This window comes from Lepidochelys kempii, chromosome 27 (assembly GCF_965140285.1).
Source record: "Lepidochelys kempii isolate rLepKem1 chromosome 27, rLepKem1.hap1, whole genome shotgun sequence".
Classification (NCBI taxonomy): domain Eukaryota; kingdom Metazoa; phylum Chordata; order Testudines; family Cheloniidae; genus Lepidochelys; species Lepidochelys kempii.
In genome coordinates this window covers 15,042,618-15,067,251 of record NC_136406.1, presented here as the reverse complement: position 1 = coordinate 15,067,251, position 24,634 = coordinate 15,042,618, and the positions used below count along the sequence as shown (strand labels likewise).

Below are 24,634 nucleotides of genomic sequence, written 5' to 3'. Positions count from 1 at the left end.
AATAAGGCAGCCCTCCCCAGAAACCTTCTGCAAAGGCTTTCAGAGTACCTCCAGGAGAGCTTCATGGAGATTGGGGGGAGGGAGAGCTTAGTGGTTTGAGCATTAGCCTGCTAAACTCAGGGTTGTGAGTTCAATCCTTGAGGGGGCCATTTAGGGCAAAAATTGGGGATTGGTCCTGCTTTGAGGAGGGGGTTGGACTAGATGACCTCCTGAGGTCCCTTTCAAACCTAATATTCTAGGATTCCGGCTCCATCCCCAGACATGTTAACAGACTTTTCCAGTAGCTGTACTGTCCGTGAATGCATCCCATTTCTTCAGGGCAAATCAAACAAACACTATTGCTTTTAAACCCTGTACTGTAGTTACAAATGTGCACTCACCAGAGCTGCCTTCTCCGGCTTCAGGGTTGAGGATCCCGCCTCGGGAGGGTATTGGCTCCAGAGTGATGAAAAGGTCCTGGCTGCCGGGGAGAACGGATTCACCGCTTGCCTGCTGCACATTCTCCTCCTCCTTCTCTTCCTCATCCACAAAATCCTCCTCCCTGTTGTGTGAGACTTTGACCTTGCAGGTGTCCACGAACAGTGGTGGGGTAGTGGTAGGGTCCCCCCTAGAATGCCATGCAGCTAATCATAGAAGCGGCATGTATGGGGCTCTGATCTGCAGCGACCGTTTGCCTCCTTTGTCTTTTGGTAGGCTTGCCTGAGCTCCTTAACTTTCACGCGGCACTGCTGTGTGTCCCTGTTGTAGCCTCTCTCCACCATGCCCTGTGCGATTTTGGAATATATATTAGCATTTCTTTTTGATCAGAGTTCGGCCTGCACAGATTCTTCTCCCTATAGAGCAATCAGATCCAGTGTCTCCCTTTCAGTCCATGCTGGAGCTCGTTTCCAATTCTGGGGGAGACTGCATGGTCACCTGTGCTGCTGAGCTAGCCACGCTGACCAAATAGGAAATTAAATCAAAAGTTCCTGGTGCATCGGAGTTCAAAGTGCCGTACAGAGCGGTCACACTGGAGCACTCTGGGATAGCTCCCAGAGGCCAATACTGATGAATTGCATCTGCACTACCCCAAATTTGACACAGCAAGGTCGATTTTAGCGCTACTCCCCTCACCGGGAAGGAGTACAGAAGTCGATTTTAAGAGCCCTTTAGGTCGATGGAACGGGGTTGGTTGCGTAGATGCATTCATTTTAAAATCGACCTAACATGGCTAAATTCGACCTAACCCCGTAGCGTAGACCAGGGCTAAAGAAGGAAGACGACGTTGGCACTGATCAGTCAACTCCCAGGTAAATGTGCTGTGGCTTGAGGCAGAGGGGAAAAAAGGAAGCCAATTCGTTCTGTACAGGAATGCTAGTAAGGGTCTAGCATCTATTGTGTCAAAATAACTCTGCTTCAGAGCATAGTTAAGGGCCTGCCAGTGGGATTTTTGTACCACAAATCCTATTTTTAGAGGCTTGGAACTTTGGCTTATGAGGGACTGGATGGTTCAAGTAATTGGAACCAGCCTTTCACCTTCAGGCTATTGGGTGGAATACAGCCCAGCTGGACTGGAAGTTGTTACATTCTGACAGCTGTTTCATGGTCTATGAGAAACCAGTTGGTGGGTCTTTGTCCATAGCGGACAGCCATTCGCATCATAAAAGCCGCTGCTGTCACGCGTACCCTTTTGCTGGAGAGGCCAAGGACTGACTAGGCAGCCACCAAAAAGCGTTCCCTATAGATCAGGGCTGGGGCACATGGGAGGAGAGCAGTGATTCTGCACTGCTGCTGTATCTGTTCTGTGGTGAGAGGAGTTCTGTCTCCCGGGCTGGCAATCCAGCAGGTTTCACAGAGGAACGGCTTAAAAATTCATACCAAAGATTGAATTTGACAGGAGATCTCACCACAGGAGGGAAGGGACGAGGGCTTTGGGCTAAACTTCTTGGAAAAAAATGGCAAGTTTCAGAGTGGCAGCCGTGTTAGTCTGTATTTGCAAAAAGAAAAGGAGCACTACAGCTTACGTGCAAATAAATGTGTTAGTCTCCGAGGTGCCACAAGCCCTCCTGTTCTTTTTTTGGAAAAAAATGAAAGTTTAAACAAACACTGCTGCCCCGAAGAAACAAAAAAGACTGTTTGGGGAGTTCCTTTCACTCAGAAACGGACGTGCTTGGACAATTCAAGTGTGCAGGTGACTGGTGCACTTAATGAGAACTGAATGAGTTGTCAATATTGCAACAAGCGAGTGAGAACCATTTGAGCGTTTTAGATGCATGAGTCACTGCACAAACCTGGTAATTTTCACAGCAGTGCAAGTGAGCCATCTTAACATGTTCAAACATACAGCTCCTGGGCTCAAGGCCCATAGGTTATCATTTAGTCTCAGTTAAGGGCAACTCACAAGCTAACACAGCTGGGAGCAAAACTGGATCCTGAAAAATAATTTGGTAGCTTGGACACTAGCTTTATTTCCATGAGTCACGTTGCAAATCAAAATTCAAGAGACCCCTCCTTCCTCTCCCACCAGCCCTGGAGGAGGGCAATCCCACAGGGTCAAGGGAATTCACAAGAGGACAGGTCCCACAAGGGGTTTCTATAGTAACCCATTGGCCCTAGTGGAACACTGGCTGTTAATTTCCTTGCTCCTGTGGTTCCTAGACAGACCCTCAGTACTACTCACGTCATTTCTGGGGGGTGGTGTGAACTGAACTGCGGACTGAGACAAACTGTTAAGTGCAGACTCTGAACGAGGTAAACAGGACATGAAGATAATAGCTGATATATCCTCGGGGATCCAGTCATAATAAATAAGGCCAGACTGGTGAGGGCTGCACGTAGAATTGGAGATGCATCTCTGATCATCTCCTTTCTGCTCCTACCATAACAGGATAGAACAGCAGCACATGCAGCTTCAAAGCCCAGTCGCAAATGTGTAAGCAAGAAGTCTCTCCCTGCAAAATGCGACATCCCCCTTCACCCGGCAGCGGGCAGGGACCACCACAACACAGGAGACAGGCAGCGGCTCGCAAAAAGTTCATCAGTTCCCCTTTACTAAGGGGGACGCACTGGAGGAGGTTGGTCAGAACAGACCTGCTGCTCAGACTGAGCAATGCAGCTATCCACAGGATCTCAAACCAGGCTCTTTTCCAGCTGGGATGGTAGCACCAAAGCTGTTGAGATGCTGCTTTTCTGACCACTTATTAATATCACAAGCAAGGTCACTGTGACATTCTGTACCTCGGGGGAGTGCCCTGTAACCTCCATGTTCCGCATTTATATAGAATTGTGATCTTGCATATAAAGCAGGCCGTGTGAGGTATCGGGGGAAAGGTTCTGATCTGCTGAAATACATATATGGATAGAAAAATGACTCATTAATGTCTATGAAGTTATGAGAATTGTGTTGTATGGTTGTCACTAAAACACGCTGTAAGTTGGCGAAATCAGCCAGATATTAGCTCCCCAGAGGCAACAGCAAGGAAAGTAACCAACACCCCAGCAGGGTGTCAAACAACCCATCAACAGCCATTGTCCAGCAAGGGAGGGGCAATTCAATGACCTGCAGGAGGCCACACCAGGGGAATTGCTCAACCTTGCCTAATGACAGGTTTCAGAGTAGCAGCCGTGTTAGTCAGTATTCGCAAAAAGAAAAGGAGGACTTGTGGCACCTTAGAGCCTAACCAATTTATTGGCGCATAAGCTTTCATGAGCTACAGAATGCATCCGATGAAGTGAGCTGTAGCTCACGAAAGCTTATGCTCAAATAAATTGGTTAGTCTCTAAGGTGCCACAAGTACTCCTTTTCTTTCAACCTGGCCTGGAGACTCAGCAATGCCCCCCAGACATGCCTGGACTTGTGTGTTCCCCAAGCACATGGGACTGAGGGTATAAAACAGAACAGAGCAGGCCCCTGCTTCACCTTTCTCCTGCCCCCACCCATGCTGCAAGCAACAAGGACACAGAGAAGACTGGCCCAGATTTCAAGGGTGAAATCGGTGTACTATGAACTGCGATATCCAGTGGGGTGAGAAAAAACTGCTTAATCTAGATGTTGCCCAATCTAACAGGGTTAAGAGTTTAGACTGGGTGCTTATGTTTTATTTTCTTTTGGTAACTGACTCTGACTTTTTGCCTATCACTTAATATCACTTAAAAAAATCTATTTTTTGTAGTCAATACATTTGTTGTACTGTTTATCTTTACCAGTGAGTTTGTACGAAGTGTGTGGCAAATCTGCTCAGGTTTTGCGAAGGCTGGTGTATATCCACTTTCCATTGATGAAGTGGTGAACCAATTTGGGGTGGGGGTGTTTGGCTGGGGCCTTTCCCTGTGTGATTCATGAGTGGATCTGGGAGCATTCATTCAATCTAGCTGGGTGTTGGGTCTCCACATGAGTGATCGCAGCACCTGGAGGAGTTTGCTGCTGGTCACTAGCAAGGCGCTGAGAGACAGGCCAGGCTGGAGAGAGTTCAGGAGGCACAGCAGTACCACGGTCCCAGGCTGCACCCCGGGGATCCTGTCACAGTCACCATGTGCCCAATGCCAAGCCCAGGGAAAGGATGAGGATCTCTGTTTGTAACAGCTTTATGGGCCAGATCCTCAACTGGTGTGAAGTGGTGCAGTGCCCTGGAAATCAGCTGAGGACCTGGCCCTAGGGTTTCAGAATGGGGCTGTTAAAATGGGTGGACGGCATCCCAAAATCAACAGGGGAGATTCATTCACTGCTCCCCCATCAGAAAGCGCCCAGAACTCACATTCAGCTCAATTATCCACAGCAGAGACACAAACAGCAGGTCGAAGGTGACAAAGAGGCAGAAAGTCCTCCTGACATCCGAGATGGCTTTCCTCTTCTCCGGGGAGAAGTAATAGCGCGGTGAGAAGCCCTGGCTCTGCGAGAGGGAGGTGCTCATGGACGCAATGGCTGGGAGGCTCCGCTCCAGGTCATGCTGCAAGTCTCTGGGCTTGCTCATCCTCAGCCGAAACAACTACATCCGCGAGCTTGTCACCATATCACCTGCAGGGAAGATGGAAGGGACCTTTAGACACTTAAAGGGATGCTTGGTTTGCTTTACTAGCTGAGCCAATTCTTATTTGCTGCCTTGCAGCCCCAAAGATCCCAAGCTAGGAATCATAGAATCATAGAATAACAGAGCTGGAAGGGACCTCTGTAGGCCATCTAGTCCCACCCCCTGCCCAGAGCAGGACCAATCCCCAACTAAATCATCCCAGCCAGGGCTTTGTCAAGCCTGAACTTAAAAACCTCTAAGGAAGGAGATTCCACCACCTCCCTAGGTAACGCATTCCAGTGCTTCACCACCCTCCTAGTGAAAAAGTTTTTCCTAATATCCAACCTAAATCTCCCCCACTGCAACTTGAGACCATTACTCCTCCTTCTGTCATCTGCTACCACTGAGAACAGTCTAGATCCATCCTCTTTGGAACCTCCTTTCAGGTAGTTGAAAGCAGCTATCAAATCCCCCCTCATTCTTCTCTTCCGTAGACTAAACAATCCCAGTTCCCTCAGCCTCTCCTCATAAGTCATGTGTTCCAGTCCCCTAATCATTTTTGTTGCCCTCCGCTGGACTCTCTCCAATTTCTCCACATCCTTCTTGTAGTGTGGGGCCCAAAACTGGACACAGTACTCCAGATGAGGCCTCACCAATGTCGAATAGAGGGGAATGATCACGTTCCTCGATCTACTGGCAATGCCCTACTTATACACCCCAAAATGCCACTGGCCTTCTTGGCAACAAGGGCACACTGTTGACTCATATCCAGCTTCTCGTCCACTGTCACCCCTAGGTCCTTTTCCGCAGAACTGCTGCCTAGCCATTCGGTCCCTAGTCTGTAGCGGTGCATTGGATTCTTCCGTCCTAAGTGCAGGACTCTGCACTTGTCCTTGTTGAACCTCATTAGATTTCTTTTGGCCCAATCCTCCAATTTGTCTAGGTCCCTCTGTATCCTATCCCTATCCTCCAGCGTATCTACCACTCCTCCCAGTTTAGTGTCATCCGCAAACTTGCTGAGGGTGCAATCCACACCATCCTCCAGATCATTAATGAAGATATTGAACAAAACCAGCCCCAGGACCGACCCTTGGAGCACTCCGCCAGATACCGGCTGCCAGCTAGACATGGAGCCATTGATCACTATCCGTTGAGCCCTACAATCTAGCCAACTTTCTACCCACCTTGTAGTGCATCCATCCAGCCAGGAGACTGACGCTTCCAATATATTCATCCCATGGAGATGATCAAGGGCACAAATGGGAGCCAGCTGCCTCACTGCCTTCTTCACCTTTGAAAATCATCCCCACCCCCAATTCAACAGAATTAACTCCCCCTGCTATAAGCAATACCTGGGAGGAGAGGCCAATGTTTGCTCTTTGGTTTACGAGAGCTCTTGCGTCAGCAGCAGAAAGCGTTTGGGTTATTTTTCCTACCCCGTTTCACACTTGTCCTCTGAGCCTGTTAAAATGAGCAGGAACCTCTCTTGCCTCCCCCAGCTTTCTGCCACACCCCACATTCACACTTGTTTCAGGGGCGTGAGGATGTGCCACCAAAGGGTCTGGCTGAAAGAGAGTCCTGGCGGTCACGAAGCGCAATTTCACTCCAAACTAAATCTGTCCATGCTCTCCTGCTTCAGAGCACACTTTGCCAGCACAGAAAGCTGGCCTGCTTGCTTCTTTGACCGCAGAATCTTAGCTTTTGCCACCGATGCTATCGGGATGGCATGGCCTTGGGGAAAGGGGCACATGAGATGTTTTTGCAGAGGCAGAGATATGAACAAAGGGTCCTTTAATATAGGATCCCAGGAATAATCCCAAGGCACCCAGCTGTGGTGGAACAAGTCAGTCTAGTGGGGATGGATGGTCCCCAAGGGCTAAACGTTCCACATGGCTCTTGGGTATCGTTACTTTGTGCCATTAGCTGCCCATCCCATGGACGGAAGCGCTGCCCGTGTTTAAGTAACATAGCTGCGCCGCTCCCTGAATCAGAGCTACTGACTACACGGACCCTTTTTTCAAAACCCCCGTTAGAACGGCAGAGTGAGGTGGATTTTATTCTGCCCACTGTATTGACAGCCCTGACAGCCAAGCTCCGATGCAGCATCTTTATTGCTGCACGTAGACTAAAGGAGGCAGAGAGAACAGCTGCATTGTCACACCCAGAGAAAGCTGGCCGTGCTGGGCATTTAGGATAGAGCTGTGAGCGGAGCAAGATGGATCAGGAAGGCGTTAGGTGGTGCTACAGCACCTGGTTTAGATGTACGTGTGACCTGTTGCACTGGAACAGGTTTTCCCTTGCCTGTAGTCAACAGGAAAATGCCATGCTGCAATCATGTGAAGTACTGTGTTTAACCCTGGCAGGTACCGTGATACTGCTATCGAAAAACCAGTGAGGTGTCATCATTCATGAATGCTCGATATGATTGGTCAGCGAGATAGTTACTGTAGTACCACGGTGGGTTTTTTAATTTCCTGTGCGACTGTAATGATCCAGCTTGATAGGGAGCTGTGGGAAGAGCAAACAGAAAGCAGTGCACTAGATCTAGATAAGAACATCCCAGTGTGCAGACACAAGACAAAGCTGTTTGAAGCTGTTAGCTTCAAAGAGCCTGTCTCCAAGGAAGCTGCAAGTCTGGTTTTGCCCAAGCTAGGAGCCTGGAGAGCAAGAGAAAAAAGAGTTTTAAAGTCCTTTTTAGGGGGAGTCACTTGTCAACAGCTATGTATGGAGACAGGCTGCCAGAGAGAGTACGCAGAGGGAGTCTGAAGCAGCTGGGCCCTCCCACATCCAGGGAATAACCAGCCTCGGGGTAGACTTAGACACGATGTTTTCTCTCAAATGCTTTTGTTCTAAATTACTTTTTGCCAAGAGAAGGCTTTCTGGTCACTGCACTAACCACAGTCATTGTTCGCAGAGGGAAAAGACTGCAGGGCCCGAGCCTAAGGTCATTATGTCAGCGTCTAGGTCATTATGTCAGCGTCCACACTACAGCCTTGCTCCCGCTGATGTAAGTGCCCTGCTGCACCGACAGAATAACTCCACTTCCACGAGATACGTAAGGCTTCTATCGGCAACGCTGTGTCCCTGTAGACACTGGGGGTTACTTATATCAGCTGTTGGCTGTCATTCTTGTCAATTTCATGGCTCCCAGCCGGGCTACGCCCACCCGGCTCCCTGCTTCCCACTGGGAGCCCGGCTGCAGGATGGGCAGCCAGGCTCCTGGCAGTGAGGAGGTGAGGAGCTGGGGAGGCAGCCGGCCTCCTGGCAGTGGGGAGTTTCTAGGGTAGACATGCCCTAAGTGTGATATTCTGAGGCCATCACAGTTAGTACCATGGGCCTGCAATCCCGAGGCTGGTCAGAATGGGAGAATCATGTGATACCCCTGAGCCAGGTGATGGCTCAAGGCCTGAGAGCAGGTGCACTTGATGAGACGAGGACAGTTCAGAGGTGCAGTTTTCCCAGTAACTGTGATAGGTACCTAGGATAAAAGATGTTCCTTAACCCGGTTCGAATGTGTTTTTTCCTGTCCATATATGCAAGAAGCCACCATGTTCTAACCCTGATGGTGCTCCACCATGTTCCCCAGTTGTGTGGATCATTGTAGGATAGGAAGGACCAGAGAAGGAATAAACATGGAGCCCTACAAGTCATTTTTACAGTCACTTTCTGACAATGGCAGCACTTTAGAAGAGAGACGTCACTTTGTATAAACAGTAACAACAAGGCCTTCCACCGCTACGAGTGGTGGGGAAGAGTCTCCAACTGAAAAAAGTTAAGACATCTGTGAGTGCTAAATAATATATGGACACGTACACAGTGCCCCATTCTCTACGGTAGAGTGTCATTGTGTTCTCAGCCTGAACAACACTTTGCACTTACAGTCCTCTGCAACTTCCAAGTATTTTACAATCATCCATCAATTCTTCACAGCCGCCGTCCCCCAGCCAGATACATAAACAGCGGTACCCCCTTTTTTACAGCTGGGGATACGGGATGGGAAGTAACTTGCTCAAGAAAACACGAACCAAGACTAAGAGTTCAGAAATTCCTGGTTCCCACTCCATGCTCTGTCTAAAACAGCGCACCGCCTTCCTAGATAAAACCAAAATATACCTCTTTACTTAGTGGATTTTTTTTTTTTTGAAGACTTGATCTGCTGCGAGACCAACACGCTGATTAAGAACACCTGAGAGAAAACGAGCGATAGTCCACTTGCCCTTCGATATGCAAAGAGCAAGTTGAATTTTGCATTAAACCCAACTAGAAACAGATCTGAGGGAAAGAGGACTTTTCGTTTCCAAGCAATTCTAAAAGATATGAATTCCAAAGCTCAGGGACAAGCACGGGTTAAGGTACTGTAGAATTCTGATAAGCAAGTGATCTTAGAATCTCATTATAAGGTCCGATGTGATGCATTTCTTTTCTGGATTCTCCCAACACAGGCCTGTTCCATTAGACAGGGATGGAGTTTGGAGAGGGAACAGTAGCATGCCAGGGGGGTTTTTTAGCTTAAAAAAAAAAATCCCCCCAAAAAACCCACACAAGCTTTCTTCTGTGTGAAAGATTAATTATTGAGCACCCTAGTGCTTTATTACATATTTATATATTCTCTGAAGTCTCTCTTTTTGTAGCAGGATGTCTGCTCAATCCAGGAGAGAGAGAGAATTGGTTTTATGGTGCTGCTCAAGGGGTGATGCTCGAATTCCAAACACAACAGGGTTTGAGAAAGAGCAGCAGGGAGAACAGAAACAGCACTTGCTATCTTGAGAAATTCCGTGGGTGACGATAAGACTCAGAAAAGGCACCAGGAAGCTAGAATGTCCTATGGACACTCTTCTGATTCAAAAAGCAGCGGTAACATTATTAACATCTTTAAGGAGAGTTGGGGTTTTTTTCTTACTCCTCAAGAGTTTGTGTTTCAAGCACGGGCCATACACTGGGATAATTCACTAACCAACTTTGTCCTCTCTGATGAGGAAGTGTTTCTAATGATTTGAGCAGGAATTTTGGAGACAGGAGGCCCCTGCATCAAACAAAGTCCTTGTCTTAATTTTCAAGGCCTTTAATGTCCTATCCCATCATCTTTCATTCACTGATCGAGATATTGACACCTACCTCCGATTGGCCAACAGCAGCCTCTATAGCCCACTTGTTAGATTTTCAAACAAATGCCTTCTTGCTTTCCCCAATGCTGCCCCTCACTTTAAGCATCCACAAAGCTACTTCCCTATCCTCCTGCAAACCCCTACATAAACTCTCCTTTGCTGCGATGCCTACAAAAAAACTTGACAACCGTTGGGTCACTGATGAGCTGAGACCACCGTCTGTCCTTCCAATCAGTATTGTCTTATTGTCTCCTTGTGCTCCCGCTTCTGTCTGCATCCACCTGTTTCTCATCTCATACTTAAATTGTAAGCTCCTTGGGACAGAGACCGTCTCTTTCTTCTGTGTTTGAACAGTGCTTAGCACAACGGGGTTCCGGTCCACGACTGGGGCTCCTCGGTGCTACTACATACTGATAAAAAAAACCCAGCTTTGCCACTGACTGTGTGGCCCTGGGTGAGTCGCTTAGGGAAGCTGAGATAGTGTTTATCTGTACAAGGGGCACAATACCTACCTCACATAGCTGTGTTGCAAGAATTACTTGGGGTTTGTATGGTACTATTAAGTGCCAAGTATCATCTAGAGATGCCAAGAACTCAAATATAGTAGTTACATTGTAAGTGAAAGGGGACGTGTCCCACCCTAGCCAATAGCAGATCAATATCCGCATCACAAAGACACCTCAGGATTCAGTGAGACTGGCAGTGGCTGTGTGTCTGTTTGAAAGGTCCAAGCCTGGAAAAGCAGATGGCACTGCAGGTCAGGGTTGAGAGACACTGGCAAAGCGGCTTGCATAGCACCTGTCCACACTATTCTGGGATCTCGACAGCACTGCCCTTTAGGCAGCAGCGAGTGGGCCCAAGAATCTGAACTTGTCAACAGACTTTTCAAGTATTAGATAAACGTGAAAAGAACACCAAATGCAAATAACACACTGCCTTTCACACAGATCTGTCCTATGAGGCCTGACGTGCTAACACACACAGATGTTATGACCCAAAAGAGACACCTGTGTCAAAACACTGCAGGGATTTGCATTCAAGTGTGGTTATGTCATATCCTATGTACTGCACAAAGAGACACTTAGGGCCTACCATGTCAACATCCACTTGGACTGCCTTGTTCTGCAGATTTAAGTAATAAGTTTCCCATTAGCACATGTTTGCATGTTAATTACATGTCTTGCAGTAAGAAGACTCAGTCTAGTAAGAGTTTCTCTTTGCCTCCCACTCCCTAGACTTCCTATTACGGATGTGTGTTCTCAGCTCATAAAATGGCTTTAACAACTAATTCTCAAGTCACCTCCTTTGATAGTTGCAGATTTTACACCAAATACTGTATCAGAAGACAAACTGGCTCAAGAGACTATTAGACTTGGATCCTTTCAAAGGGATGAACTACAGAGGATTTACTAGAAGTTAAAAAAAAGTCCTGGATTCCCTAGAGAATAGACATGTTTTCAAATGTAACCACCACTGTACATTCCCTAATAAAGGGGAGAAATCCACATTGCAGATTTCTCTGTTTCTTTGCCAGAGTGACATAACATCTACAGCTCAGCTCTCTCTCTCTCAGGATCGTAGAGACATAATTTTGTTAACACACAGCAATTACATTTTTGATCATAGCAATAATTAGCACTTACACACCACTTTACAAATGTTAATTAATGTTCAACACACCAGAAGGCAGGTACAGATTATCTACTGAATACACTTTCCCCTAGTGCTGGAATCTTATAAAATTTGGGGCGTGATTTTGAAAGCAAACTTTTGCAGCTTCTCTTTAAAGTCTTTCAGGACAAATTAGCATCTGTACCAATGTTACTGAAGGTTACTGCCTGGGTCATATTATGTATTTGTTTCTGGTAGCTCCCACAAAGTGCTAGGACCTGTCCCAAAGAGCTAACATTGTAAAGTGAGGGAACAAAGACAAGGATGGAGGGAGGGAAGAGAAAAGTGAATAGCAGAGTAGCAAGGTAGTAATCTGGTTCTTAAAAAGAAAAGGAGTACTTGTGGCACCTTTAGAGACTAACCAATTTATTTGAGCATAAGCTTTCGTGAGCTACAGCTCACTTCATCGCATCCGATAATGTACATTGGTGCCCCACACAATGTTATTTTGGTGCCCTCTCCCCATCACCTCTGCTTCCCTTAGGAATCCAAGCACATCTTTTCCATGGGGCACCTCCAATCCTTGCCCAAAAGGTGCTCTCCCACAGCATAGCTGATTGCCCTCTGCAAAGACAGCTTCTTTCCATAGCAAAATCCTTCCTATATAGTGGTGCCCTAGACAGGTGCCATCCAGTCTATGCATAAATCCTCCCCCACAGCTGGCAGCCTGACCTCAGAATTTCACTCTGCAAGCAGGAGGAGGAAGGCCTGTGAAGGGGAAGCAGTGATCCTACTTCATGCCACAATGCTGCTGAAGGGCCAGTGCCCTATTATCAGCCCCTCAGACCCCTTGATCCTGGTTCATCTCATGAAAGCCCTGCCTGGGAGGGACAAACGGGCAAGGAGGCCACATACCAGCAGTGCAGGTTGGAGGGGTGAGTCTGTGCTGTGTTTAACCCTGGGTGGTTTTCTGTACCCCACACGAGTGCCCTTCCCCTGAAGGGCAGATGCTGCCAAACTGCCACTACCCCCCACCCCACGAGAAGGAACAAGGAAGAGCTCTTACGGCTTCCTTTCAGCACCCAAAGCTTGGTATTGCAGCCATCGGCGCTGAGCCAGGGACATGTAACTTCTTTGGGAGTCAGAGGAGACTCCTTAGTCCCCACCGAGCAGGGATGGTTACTCAGTGAGGCGAGGACCCTGCCTCCCCACTTCATGGGAGGACAGGCTGCTGCTGCACAACTCCAACCCCGTTATGTCCCAACAGAACCAGACTGTGTATTTGACTGTACAACGCTCAACTCTTATTACCTGCTCTCATTCCCCCCCAGAACAGGGTGAAGCCTCCTCATGGAGCAGGCCTGACACTAATCAAAGGTGGATTTGTTTGATGGGCTTCATTTTCCCCTTCCCAGTTAAGATTTTTGCTCAGACCTGGGTGTTGACAGGCCCCTGGTTTCTCCAACCCCACCCCCTTCATCAGCAGTCACAATCCCAGAGATCAGACAAATTGCAGTCAGAGTTATAGCGATGACACACGCCTTATCACATGGCTCAGTTTCCACTAGTGACTCTCCTTCCCCTACCTAGTGAGACTTTCCATCACTGAACTAGATGCTCCCAGGAGACGCTGGGCATTACAGTCATGTGACTTAACAGTAATCAAGTATTTGGTGTTACAAGAAGAGGTTAACCAAAACCCAAGGCTGTGCACGTCCTCCCTCACAAGCAGAACAGTGAACTTTAAGCCACTTTATCTCTGGATTCAGAGTAGCAGCCGTGTTAGTCTGTAGAAGTCTGTATCCGCAGAAAGAACAGGAGTCCTTGTGGCACCTTAAAGACTAACAAATTTATTTAAGCATAAGCTTTCGTGGGCTACATCCGATGAAGTGGGCTGTAGCCCACAAAAGCTTAGGCTCAACTAAATTTGTTAATCACTAAGGTGCCACAAGTACTCCTGTTCCTTTTATCTCTGGAGCTTCTTTCACTGGCCACCAGACACCACCTAGGGCAGCAGGAAGACCAGACAAGGGATTCTCAACTTGAGAATTCACTCTTGGTCAGAGGGCTGTTTTAAAACAATGCACTTGCGGTTACTCACACACGGTGACTCAACAGGACAGGCTGGCCTCTTCTCCTTCCTTCATACCCTGACTTCCTCCGGCTACGGATCAAAACTGACAATGCGTCAGCAGTCTTCCTAATAGCCCTGGGTCAGCAGCTGGCCAAGGGTACGTTAGGGAACTGAACCCAAACTGCAGAGTTCAGTTTGGATCCAAACACGGACATCTGAGCAGGGGTTTCGATCCCGCGTTCTGATTCAGGACCATGTGGCACACAGATACTCAGACCTCAGGGTGTCAGGAGCCAAATTAGTGATCAACATTACCCAAAAGAGCCACAGCAGCGTGAATTCATTATTTACTGTTTATATATATTGCATATTTTCCTCACAGCAAAATGACTGATCAAGTATTATTTTATCAACGACAACTAGTTAATAGCATAGTAAAAGCATCCTGATTGGTTAATAATTCAATCACACAGGGTTTTAATATGTGCTGCAAGAAGGAGACACGGTAAAGAGCCACTTGCGGCTTGCAAGTATCACTGATCTAGCAGAATGATGGGGTAAGCCCCCCAAAGAACTGTTTTCTGGCATTTAGTCTCACTGCCCACAAGAGCCTTGTGCTCTCTGATCCATACAGCTTACTGATCCTGAAGGGCTGACCATGCCCTAAGGCAGCTCACTCCCTCTCCTTTCCTAGGGGCAGAACAATTTGTACACAGCATGCTGTGTGACTCACTATCCCTGCCAGCTCTTAGGGCACCCCCCTCCTGCCTCAAGAGTGCCACCCCTATTTACTGCATTCTGGCTATGTTTACTATTGTGTGTGCCCGACCGGCAACTGTCTGTGCAGCTATTACCAGCAGGAGAGTGGGGTGGGAGGAGGTATTGTTTCATGGTCTCTGTGTATATAATGTCTTCTGCAGTTTCCACGGTATGCATCCGATGAAGTGAGCTGTAGCTCACGAAAGCTCATGCTCAAATAAATTGGTTAGTCTCTAAGGTGCCACAAGTCCTCCTTTTCTTTTTGCGAAGACAGACTAACACGGCTGCTACTCTGAAACCTGTCTGTGCAGAGTGGCTGGCTTTAAAAGGGCTGTGCTAACTGCAGAGAGCCACTGTAAAGGCGGATGGCACCTCTCAACCATGTTCTGCAATTAGGGGGATCAAAAGAGCCCCCCCAAAGCCTTCTGGCTTACCCATTTTTCCAACATCCCTTGAAACCTATAGAAAAATCAAGATCACACTGTGCAGCCATATCTCAGTTCCTTCTTTATTCAAAATGACAGAACCCTGTCTGCATCCAATTTGCAGTCTCCGCCGTTCAAGCGAACACCCCCCCCAGTGCAGCCGCCTCATTAGCCCTTCACACTATCAAAACAATTTTCAGAACACTTCAGTGGCAACTTAATTGTTCGAGCCTCTGCTTCACACCAACTCCATCGTGCTCTCTGATCATAGCAACTTTGAGTCCAGGGGTTTGCGCTTCTTCCCTTCCCTCCTCCCATGCTCCCCTGGAGTTTACTGTCTGACACCGACCACTTCCCTCCCATCCCTGCGCGCCTGCAAGTCAGCAGGAAAAACACCCTGCCTAAATATTCAGGAAGGCTGATTTCCATGCCACTGCAGATCAGCTGCGAAACTCCAACGTGCAGACTGGCAACTCAAGGTCTCACAACTGTGGGATGAAATCTCAAGGTCTGATGTAATTAATCACTGTTTTTATTAACAATCACCAGCAGCTGCCAGCTTGAGTTTAGAGACCGACCTTAATGAGGAGACTCTCAGGGCCTCATGTAAAAATTAGAATTAAAACATGCAACAGATCGAGTTTGTCTGGAAGTAGGTTTAGGAAACATAAGATTTGCTATTAGGCCATTACTCCATTAAGTTTCTGGCCTCCGGCAGTGACCAACATCAGATGCTTTTAAAGGAAATAAAATTCACCTCATATCCACAAACTACTCCTAGCATTAAGGGGCTCATGGGTGGAGAACGGTCATGACCCCTCAGGCCCCACCATAGCACTTTAGAGGTTACTATGCAGTCACGGATAAAATCCAGTTTGCCACGAGCTTCCTGGAACTGTGACTGCCACAGGCTGATTACATTCCATGCAAAGTAGCATTTCCTTTTATTTCATCTAAATTTAATCTGCCATTCATTTTACCATTTTATTCACTCAAGGGCTTGGGTTCAGATTGTATGCTGCTCAGAACAGGGAACTGTGGACGTATTTGTCTATGAAGTTTCATGCACTCAGGGCTTGGCTACACTTACATTTCGTAGCGCTCTAACTTGTTGGCTCAGGGGTGTGAAAAATCACCCCCCGAGCGCAGCAAGTCAGAGCGCTTTAAAGCGCTAGTGTAAACAGGCTCCGCGCCCTGGGATCCCCTCATGGAGGTGGATTACCAGGAGCGCTGCGCGCGACCACACTCGCACTTCAAAGTGCTGCCGTGGGAGCGTTCCCGTGACAGTGCTTTGAAGTTTCCAGGGTAGCCATGTCCTTAGTAGCAGTGCATTAATAATAAAACACACAGTGTAAAGAGACTGATCAGATTGCACTGTACTTTTAATGGAGATTTATTTAAAGTTGCAAAATCTCCTTTTACTTGCGTCCTTTATGGTGGTGTGATCACCTTTGGCGAGGTGCTCAGATCCGGTGGTGATCCATGTGACACAAACGCTTAGAAAGATTCAGATTTATAAACACATGAGGAACTTTAGATGAACTTTGTACTGTTCAGTGTAGACCGTAATCAGCGTTATCGTAGGGTGGGGAGAGTTGCAACAGTCTTCGCAAAGTCAGGTCACTTTGTTTGCTCATGAAGCGGCTGCCAGGGCCAACGCACACCTTTGAATCTTTGCTTTCGAGCAGCCCAACAAGAAGCACGCCACATTGTGCGCGCTTTCAGATCAATGCAGCACTCCAACACAGACAGCAGCATTTTCCTCACACCATAAAGTTTTACAGCACTCAAGTTTGGACAATACTCATAGCAGCACCAGGCGAAAGATCAAAAGCAGACACATCCAACACTTCTGCTGCGCAGAGATCCCAGGGCTGAAGTAGAAGGGGCGAAGTATATCAGCAGAGGTTGGGCATGGGGGGAAAGCAGTATTAGAAAGCAGGGACACTACCTGTCAGGTTGGATGGGCAGACCCCTGAAAGTCCGGCCCTCTAGCCTTGTCCGTAGCTTGCAAAGTGAGGGCAGCTAAAGTGCAAGAACAGGAGAGTGGAGAATCATAAAGGCTCTGAGATGATGACAACATGTTTTCCAACATGATGTGTAAACTAACAAGATTTTAAACATGACTTAGTAGTTAATGGAGACAGGACAAGTTAGGGTTAATCACAACCAGCTAACACATATTTTAAACAAGAATGTTTGCCCTCATTAAGGACAAAATTGCACTGATTAACAGGATAAACATTTTCTAACATGAGTCATTCTCCTGGTGTAAACACAGTCAGACTCCTGTGAAATGCCCTCCTACCCCCAGAAAACAGAAACAATAGTAGTATTTAGACTTAAAAAAAAAAAATAGCACCAAGAAAAAACAAAGACTTAATTCTGACAAGCTGCCCAGCAAAGGCAGTGTCTGGATCACTCTCATTTGTCTGCATAGTTCAGGGTCTCAATATGTTTTGCAACACAAGCCTCTAAAAATAGAATATTCAACTACTACATAAGCACCAGCCTTTCATGTTACAGGTTATTGATGAGCGACTACCACATAGAGGTCTCGACACTGCAAGTCACAGCAAGCTCTAGGGATATTCTTGGCTTTTTCCTTCTGGTAAGTGTTGTTAAACAGATAGAGGGGGGTCTGCAAGTCAGGAACTGAGTTCTGGTCCCAGCTCTATCTATGATTTGGCGTGACTTTAAGCAAATCACTTTATCTCTGTATGCATTAGTTTCCCCATCTGTAGGCAGGAGATGATACCACTTCCCAGCAAGGGGAGAGAGGCTTAACTAGTTAATATTTATAATAGCACCTTGAGGTCTTTGGATGGAAGCACAAGGTGGCATTAGTAAATATTGCTACAGCTTTTAGCAATCTGTTAGTCTCTGAACGCTTCTAATAAATGTTTACTGTCTACAGAGCTCTCTCTTCTCCTCCTTGCTAGGTCGACTCTCCTGTTTATTACCACTATTGCCAAAAAAACAGATCAGATAGTTTTAAGCCACTTAAATGTAATGGCGCCCTTGGCGAATTAGTGCATAAAGCAGCTTTGGAAGGATTTGATTTAAATCAGAAAATCATTGGTAATTGTCAGTTACTCCCTCCACCCAAAAATCAAATTCCATTGTCAATCAAGATTTACAGGGAGAATGCTAAACCAGAACACTGCTACTCTTCTAGACAACAGGTGTCCCTTATTTGCTCTCAGTTTTATCTATTAATCAATGATTAATGCGAAATATGATCAAGGGTGACTTTACTCACTGGATCTACTTACCTTTAGCACAGGAGTGGGCAAACTATGGCCCGTGGGCCACATCCGGCCCTTCAGACCATTTAATCCGCCCTCAGCTCCAGCCAGGGACCAGGGTCTGGGGATTGCACTGATCCCACGCTCCCGCTGGGGAGCAGGGTCTGGGGCTTGCCCCGCTTCACACAGCTCCCAGGAAGCAGCCGGCATGACCCCCCTCTGGCTCCTACCCAGTACGCACAAGCGCAGCCAGGCGGCTCTGCACGCTGCCCCGTCTGCAGGCGCCACCTCCGCAGCTCCCATTGGCTGCGGTTCCTGGCCAATGGGAGCTCCAGGGGTGGCACCTGCGGACAGGGCAGCGCACAGAGCTGCCTGGCCGTGCCTCACAGTCGGAGCAGGGACATGCTTCCACGAGCTGCTTGTAGTTTAAGTGCCGCCTGGAGCCTGCACCCCTGAGCCTCCCCCACGCCCCAATCATCTGCCACAGGCCTGATCCCCCTCCCGCCTTCCAAACCCCTCAATCCCAGCCCAGAGCCCCCTCTTGTACCTCAAGCCCCTCATCCCCAGCCCTCATACACCGCCAATACCCCAACAGCCTGCCCCAGCCCTGCTCCCCCTCCTGCCCTCCAAACCCCTCTTTCTCAGCCTGAAGCCCCCTCCTGTACCCCAAACCCCTGATCCGTGCCCCACCCCAGAGCCCTCACCCCCCACTGCACCCCAACCCGGCGCCCCCTCCCGCACACTGAACTTCTCATTTCTGGCCCCATCCCAGAGCCCGCACTCCCAGCCGGAGCCCTTACCCCCTCCTGCATCCCAACCCCGAATTTCGTGAGCATTCATGGCCTGACATACAATTTCCACACCCCAATGTGGCCCTCAGGCCAAAAAGTTTGCCCACCCCTGCTCTAGCATGTTGCAACCCTTTCCCCAGGCCCTTCACTTCATCTGCTTTGTTTAGCCAGACTGTAAGCACTTTGGGGCAGGGACTTTACTTACTCTTAACTATATTAATATTATTTCTTCTTTGTAATCCTGTAGCATCTAGAGGCCTCAACCAATTTAGAAGGATGATCTAAGGGATAAGAGACTGGATTTGGACTCCGGAGATCTGTGTTCAAATCCCTGTTTAGCGCCAGACTGTGTGTGTAATCTTGGGCAAATCAATGAACCTTTCCTGTGGGAATATTATTTCCCTTCCTCCCAGGTGTGTTGCAAAGACAAAATACATTAATAATTGTGATGCACTTGGATACCATGGAATGAGGGCCATGTAAGTATCTAAATGGATTGGAGCCCTATTATGCTAGGCAAACAGAATAAGAAACAGCTCCTGTTTTAACAGCTTAACAATTTAAAATTATACAACACTCTACACAATGTGACTCCAATCCTGACCATGGTCTCAAGCTCTACCGCAATACCAATAATTAGAGTCATAAGTATTGAGGGTTTTTTTTAATTTCCCACTAGTGCAAAAATGTAAAAGGGTCAAATCTGGCTCAGATTTTAAATTCCATACATTTTAAAAAATTCCAAAAGCAACCTAATACATTCTCCTGAATGGCTGAAGCCAAACTCTGTAGAACGGAAAAAATTAGAAATGGAAGTGACTCACGACTGACTGGAAAGAGTGAAAATTTTCATAATCAGTCTGCTTAAGTGTTTATTTGCAGAGCTGTGAGAAACAGTTCTAAAAACTAAAAGAAAAAAAGTGAAAAGTACATTAAGTGTTCAGTTTTTTAAATCTAAAATTATTAGAAACTTGGGAATTTTTAACACTCCCAAGAATCAGTATAATGATAAAGTTTTGAAATAAACACTTGCAAACACTCAGGTTATTAATAGGAGAAAAATCCAGAATCTGAGCCCACAGATAAGAGCCATCACACTCTGATAGCTGGTACCAAGGGACCAGTGTTTCTCAAACACTTTTCGGGACCACCAGGACAGAGAGAATATGAAGCTGGTGTATTGGCAGTGGCCAATGAGAGGAATCTCTCTTATATGGATGGAGCTGTCCTGCGGGTGAGTGAGAGAAGTGATAACTTCTTCCCCTGTAGACCTCAAAGCAATTTACAAATGGAAGCTAGTATCATTATTACTTAAATACACACACACTGAAGTACAGAAAGAGGATGGGACTTGCTTAGTCACACAGCCACCCAGTAGCAGTCAGGAGTCCTGACCCCCAGTCTTGAACACTGATTTGTGGGGATCAGTGCTCTCTTATTTCTCCCCTCCAAACCAGCTGCCTTTTCATGGGGCTAACAGGCACATCGTGCACAATGAGGACAACACACCAATGACCGCCAAAGCCTCGCCACAGGGCCGTACAAAGGTGTCAGCTGGACCCCTCGGACAACGGCGCTGAACAGAAAGAGCTGACCCCCAGGGATCCCCCTGAGGTGGGGAGGCTCCATGAGGGTCAGACTGAGCCTCCCGCAGCTCCCCAGGCCTGGCACAGATCACAGCCTGCAACCCCGCCGCCCGGATCAGAGCAGGGGACGCAACCCAGGAGGGACAGACTCAGGCTGGGGGAGAGGCTGAGCCCTGACCCCCCAGCAGAGCATGACGAGGGGGACGGACAGACAGACAGACACCAAAGGGGGGGGGTTAAGGCACAGACACGGGGGTACGAGGACAGGCAGACACACCCAGCTGGGGCGGGGGAAGGGAATAAGGGGCCCTGGGAGGGACACAGAGAGAGGAGAGGGCCAGTGAGACAGACAGACGGACTCTATAGGGGACGAACGGACGGACGGACAGACGCGGGGGGGGGGGTCGGTCGGTCAGACAGACAGACAGACAGACAGACGCGGGGGGGGGGTCGGTCGGTCAGACAGACAGACAGACAGACAGACGCGGGGGGGGGGGGGGTCGGTCAGACAGACAGACAGACAGACAGACGCGGGGGGGGGGGGTCGGTCGGTCAGACAGACAGACAGACAGACAGACGCGGGGGGGGGGGGGTCGGTCGGACAGAAAGACAGACAGACAGACAGACGCGGGGGGGGGTCGGTCGGACAGACAGACAGACAGACGCGGGGGGGGGTCGGTCGGTCAGACAGACAGACAGACGCGGGGGGGGGTCGGTCGGTCAGACAGACAGACAGACAGACAGACGCGGGGGGGGGTCGGTCGGTCAGACAGACAGACAGACAGACAGACGCGGGGGGGGGGTCGGTCGGTCAGACAGACAGACAGACAGACAGACGCGGGGGGGGGGTCGGTCGGTCAGACAGACAGACAGACGCGGGGGGGGGTCGGTCGGTCAGACAGACAGACAGACGCGGGGGGGGGTCGGTCGGTCAGACAGACAGACAGACGCGGGGGGGGGGTCGGTCGGTCAGACAGACAGACAGACGCGGGGGGGGGTCGGTCGGTCAGACAGACAGACAGACGCGGGGGGGGGTCGGTCGGTCAGACAGACAGACAGACGCGGGGGGGGGTCGGTCGGTCAGACAGACAGACAGACAGACAGACAGACAGACGCGGGGGGGGGTCGGTCGGTCAGACAGACAGACAGACAGACAGACGCGGGGGGGGCCGGTCGGTCAGACAGACAGACAGACAGACAGACGCGGGGGGGGTCGGTCGGACAGACAGACAGACGCGGGGGGGGTCGGTCGGACAGACAGACAGACAGACAGACGCGGGGGGGGTCGGTCGGACAGACAGACAGACAGACAGACGCGGGGGGGGTCGGACGGACGGACGGACGCGGGGGGGGGGTCGGACAGACAGACAGACGCGGGGGGGGTCGGACGGACGGACGGACGGACAGACAGACAGACAGACAGACGCGGGGGGGGGGGGTCGGACGCCGCAGCCCGGGGTCTCAGGGCGGGCGGCCCCGTCGGTACCTGCTCATGGCCCCAACCGCCGCCCGCGGCTCTGTCCCGGCGCCGGTGACAGCTTCAGGCCGGAAGCAAACCCCGGCTCGGGGCAGGCCGCTTCCGGGCCCCGCGCCACCCACAGGCCGCTTTCACCAGGCGTCGGCGTGACCCCTGACCCCGGAAGAGATCGGGACTCTCCCTCCCTCCCTCCCTGCTCCTGGGGAGGAACCATCCGGCCCGGGGGCGGACATCGGGGAGAAACCATCGCGGGGAGAGGGGGACTGAAGCCGGGCTGCTGGGCATTGTACAGCCAGAGCGGGGGAGCCCCTGACTGGGGGGGCAGGACACCCCTTCATGGGAGGGGGAGCCCCTGTTTGTGGGGGGAGCCCCTGATTGTGGGGGCAGGACACCCCTTCATGGGGAGGGGGAGCCCCTGTTTGTGGGGGGAGCCCCTGATTGTGCGGGCAGGACACCCCTTCATGGGGAGGGGGAGCCCCTGATTGTGGGGGCAGGACACCCCTTCATGGGGGGAGCCCCATTTGTGGGGGGGAGGACCCCTACGTGGGGATGGATGGCACCCCCCCTCTCACTGCCCCTTCGCTAGGAAGGGTCTCATGTAAGGGGCTCCCTGTGGGGATGGGCGCGGTGCAGGCAGATGCTGGCATAGGGCAGGATCTCTCCAGGCTAAGGAATCTGCGGAGGTGCCAGCATCCTGGTTCCTGCTTGGCTCATGGAGATAGGAGCCCTCGGACACCTCCCGTCCCCCAGTAATATAATGTGAGGGTGAGCTGGTGCTTGCTCTCCGTGCTGCGGATGGCCCCCCTTCTCCTGATCAGGGCTGTCGGCTGGATTGTCAACGTTCTCAGCAGACTGGGACGAGCTGTGATCTGAGCACGGGACCAGGAGCTTGTCCTGAGGTCCAAAAAGCAGGGTGGGCAGAGGCCTGGGAGAATGGACAACTGTCTGTCTAGAAATGGTCCAAGGCTTTCATCAACCTCCATTCTCCCTTTGGAGCCTCAGCAGTTCGCCTCAAACTCATCAGGCCCATCTTGCTTACACTGGGGCAAATCATGAGTAGTTAGTGGACTTGCTTTGCTGCAAAGCAAGCATCACTGAGAGGAGAATCAGGCCCTTCAGGCTGTGGGGTGAGCACAGGCGCTTGGAAAGAGATGGATTGCATATCACCTGACTTTCAGCTCATTTGCTGGTAGGTATTGTTAGTGAGGCAGCAAACCCTGGAGAGCCTGTGGGGGAAACCCACGGAGGTCAGTGGAGTCTGTGTGGGTCTCTGGCTAGAGGAACAAGACTGGGAGTCAGGAAATCTGTATTCAGCATGACCTTGGAGAAATCACTTCACCTCTCTGCCCCAAATCCATGTTCCTTAAGTGGCAGTACAATATGGTAGCCAGCCCCCTCTGAGCCAGAATTTCCTACCTGGGTAGTCCACTGCATTCCTCATTGGATCAGCCCAGAACAAGCCCTTACAAGTCTGCCACCTTCCTGCGGGAAGGGATCAGGGAAAGAAACAGGCCTGTGTTGACTGGAGAATGCAGATTGACTTTGTTAATAACATGAAACTGGCCCTTGTCCGCAGTGGGACGGGTGCCAGGACCTTGCATCTTGGCAGCTTTATTTATTTCCTTGTGAAAAGTCAATTGGTGGAATGAGGGTATTGCTGGCTTCACTCAAGATGCTGCTCTTGAGTAACAATGCCCTTGCTGTGAGCCGTTCCGTTGCCAGCCAAAGCAAAAACCAGTTCCTGTACAAAAACAAAGGTACCCCTTGACGCTGCATTGGGCAGCCAAACCCGTGTGCGTACTTAAAACACACACTGGGAGGAGCACAATAAGGTGTAGTGAGGTGGGATTAGCTGGACTAATAACCTCAAGAGGCAAGAAAACAGACTAGGGCCCAGATCCTCAAAACTATTCAGGCACCTAACTGTTGTTGATTTCAATGGCATCTCTTGAGTACAGCATATGGGTCATGGGACTTAATGGCCAACTGTTACTAATAGCAGTACAGAATTCAGGGGGGTTGGTGGTGGATTACAGAGACCCTTAGACCTAGGTCACTGCTTCTACTCCAGCCCAGCTTGGGTGGGAAGTTGTTACTGACTGATCCTAGCAGGTGTGGTTCCGTATCACAAAAACCCACCACCACTTCACCTCCTTGTTGAAAGCCTCAGCAGAGAAGCCAAAGACTGACTGGATCCTGACTGCCCATCTGACTCTGAGAGGGGAGCCTGGCAGGTCAGTATGATGAAGCTTGCACAGGTGCTGCCCATCCTGTACCTAGCCCTATTTCCCCTGCCTTTCCCATCCTTGTACAGAGAGCCTAACAGCCATTGTTCTGAGTCTCAGACAAGAACCTGCTCTTTCACCATCTGGCGCTGCAGTGACTCCAGCCCACGCTCCCTCTGTCACCATCTCTGTGGCTCTCCAAGGCCCTAGCACCCTATGGAGCACAAGGGATTGCGAGTTGCGGCCAAGTCTTCTGCTTACCAGCAGGGAGGCATTAACCTCTACATCAGCCCCACACACTTACTGTACCCTGCTGGGAGGCCTTGGGCCCTTGGTGACAGAAGGAGG

At 49.7% G+C, this 24,634-nt stretch overlaps 1 protein-coding gene across 10 annotated transcripts in view; it reads right to left on the bottom strand.

Moving 5' to 3' along the window:
• Positions 1–23,529, bottom strand: part of STARD3 (StAR related lipid transfer domain containing 3) — a 38,408-nt gene extending 14,879 nt beyond the window's left edge. For 4 of the 10 annotated variants that reach the window (XM_073326171.1, XM_073326175.1, XM_073326180.1 and 1 more), the window contains exons 1-2: positions 22,071–22,216; positions 4,734–4,993 (exon numbers count right to left, since the gene is read on the bottom strand). In XM_073326171.1, coding sequence (XP_073182272.1) covers positions 4,734–4,949 — 216 coding nt within the window. In that variant the 5' untranslated portion in view covers positions 4,950–4,993; positions 22,071–22,216. Of the gene's footprint in view, positions 1–380; positions 3,321–4,733; positions 4,994–6,169; positions 7,494–22,070; positions 22,217–23,477 lie in introns of those variants that run through there. The other 6 variants (XM_073326172.1, XM_073326174.2, XM_073326178.1 and 3 more) reach the window with 6 other exon arrangements.
• Positions 23,530–24,634: the final 1,105 nt, after the last annotated feature.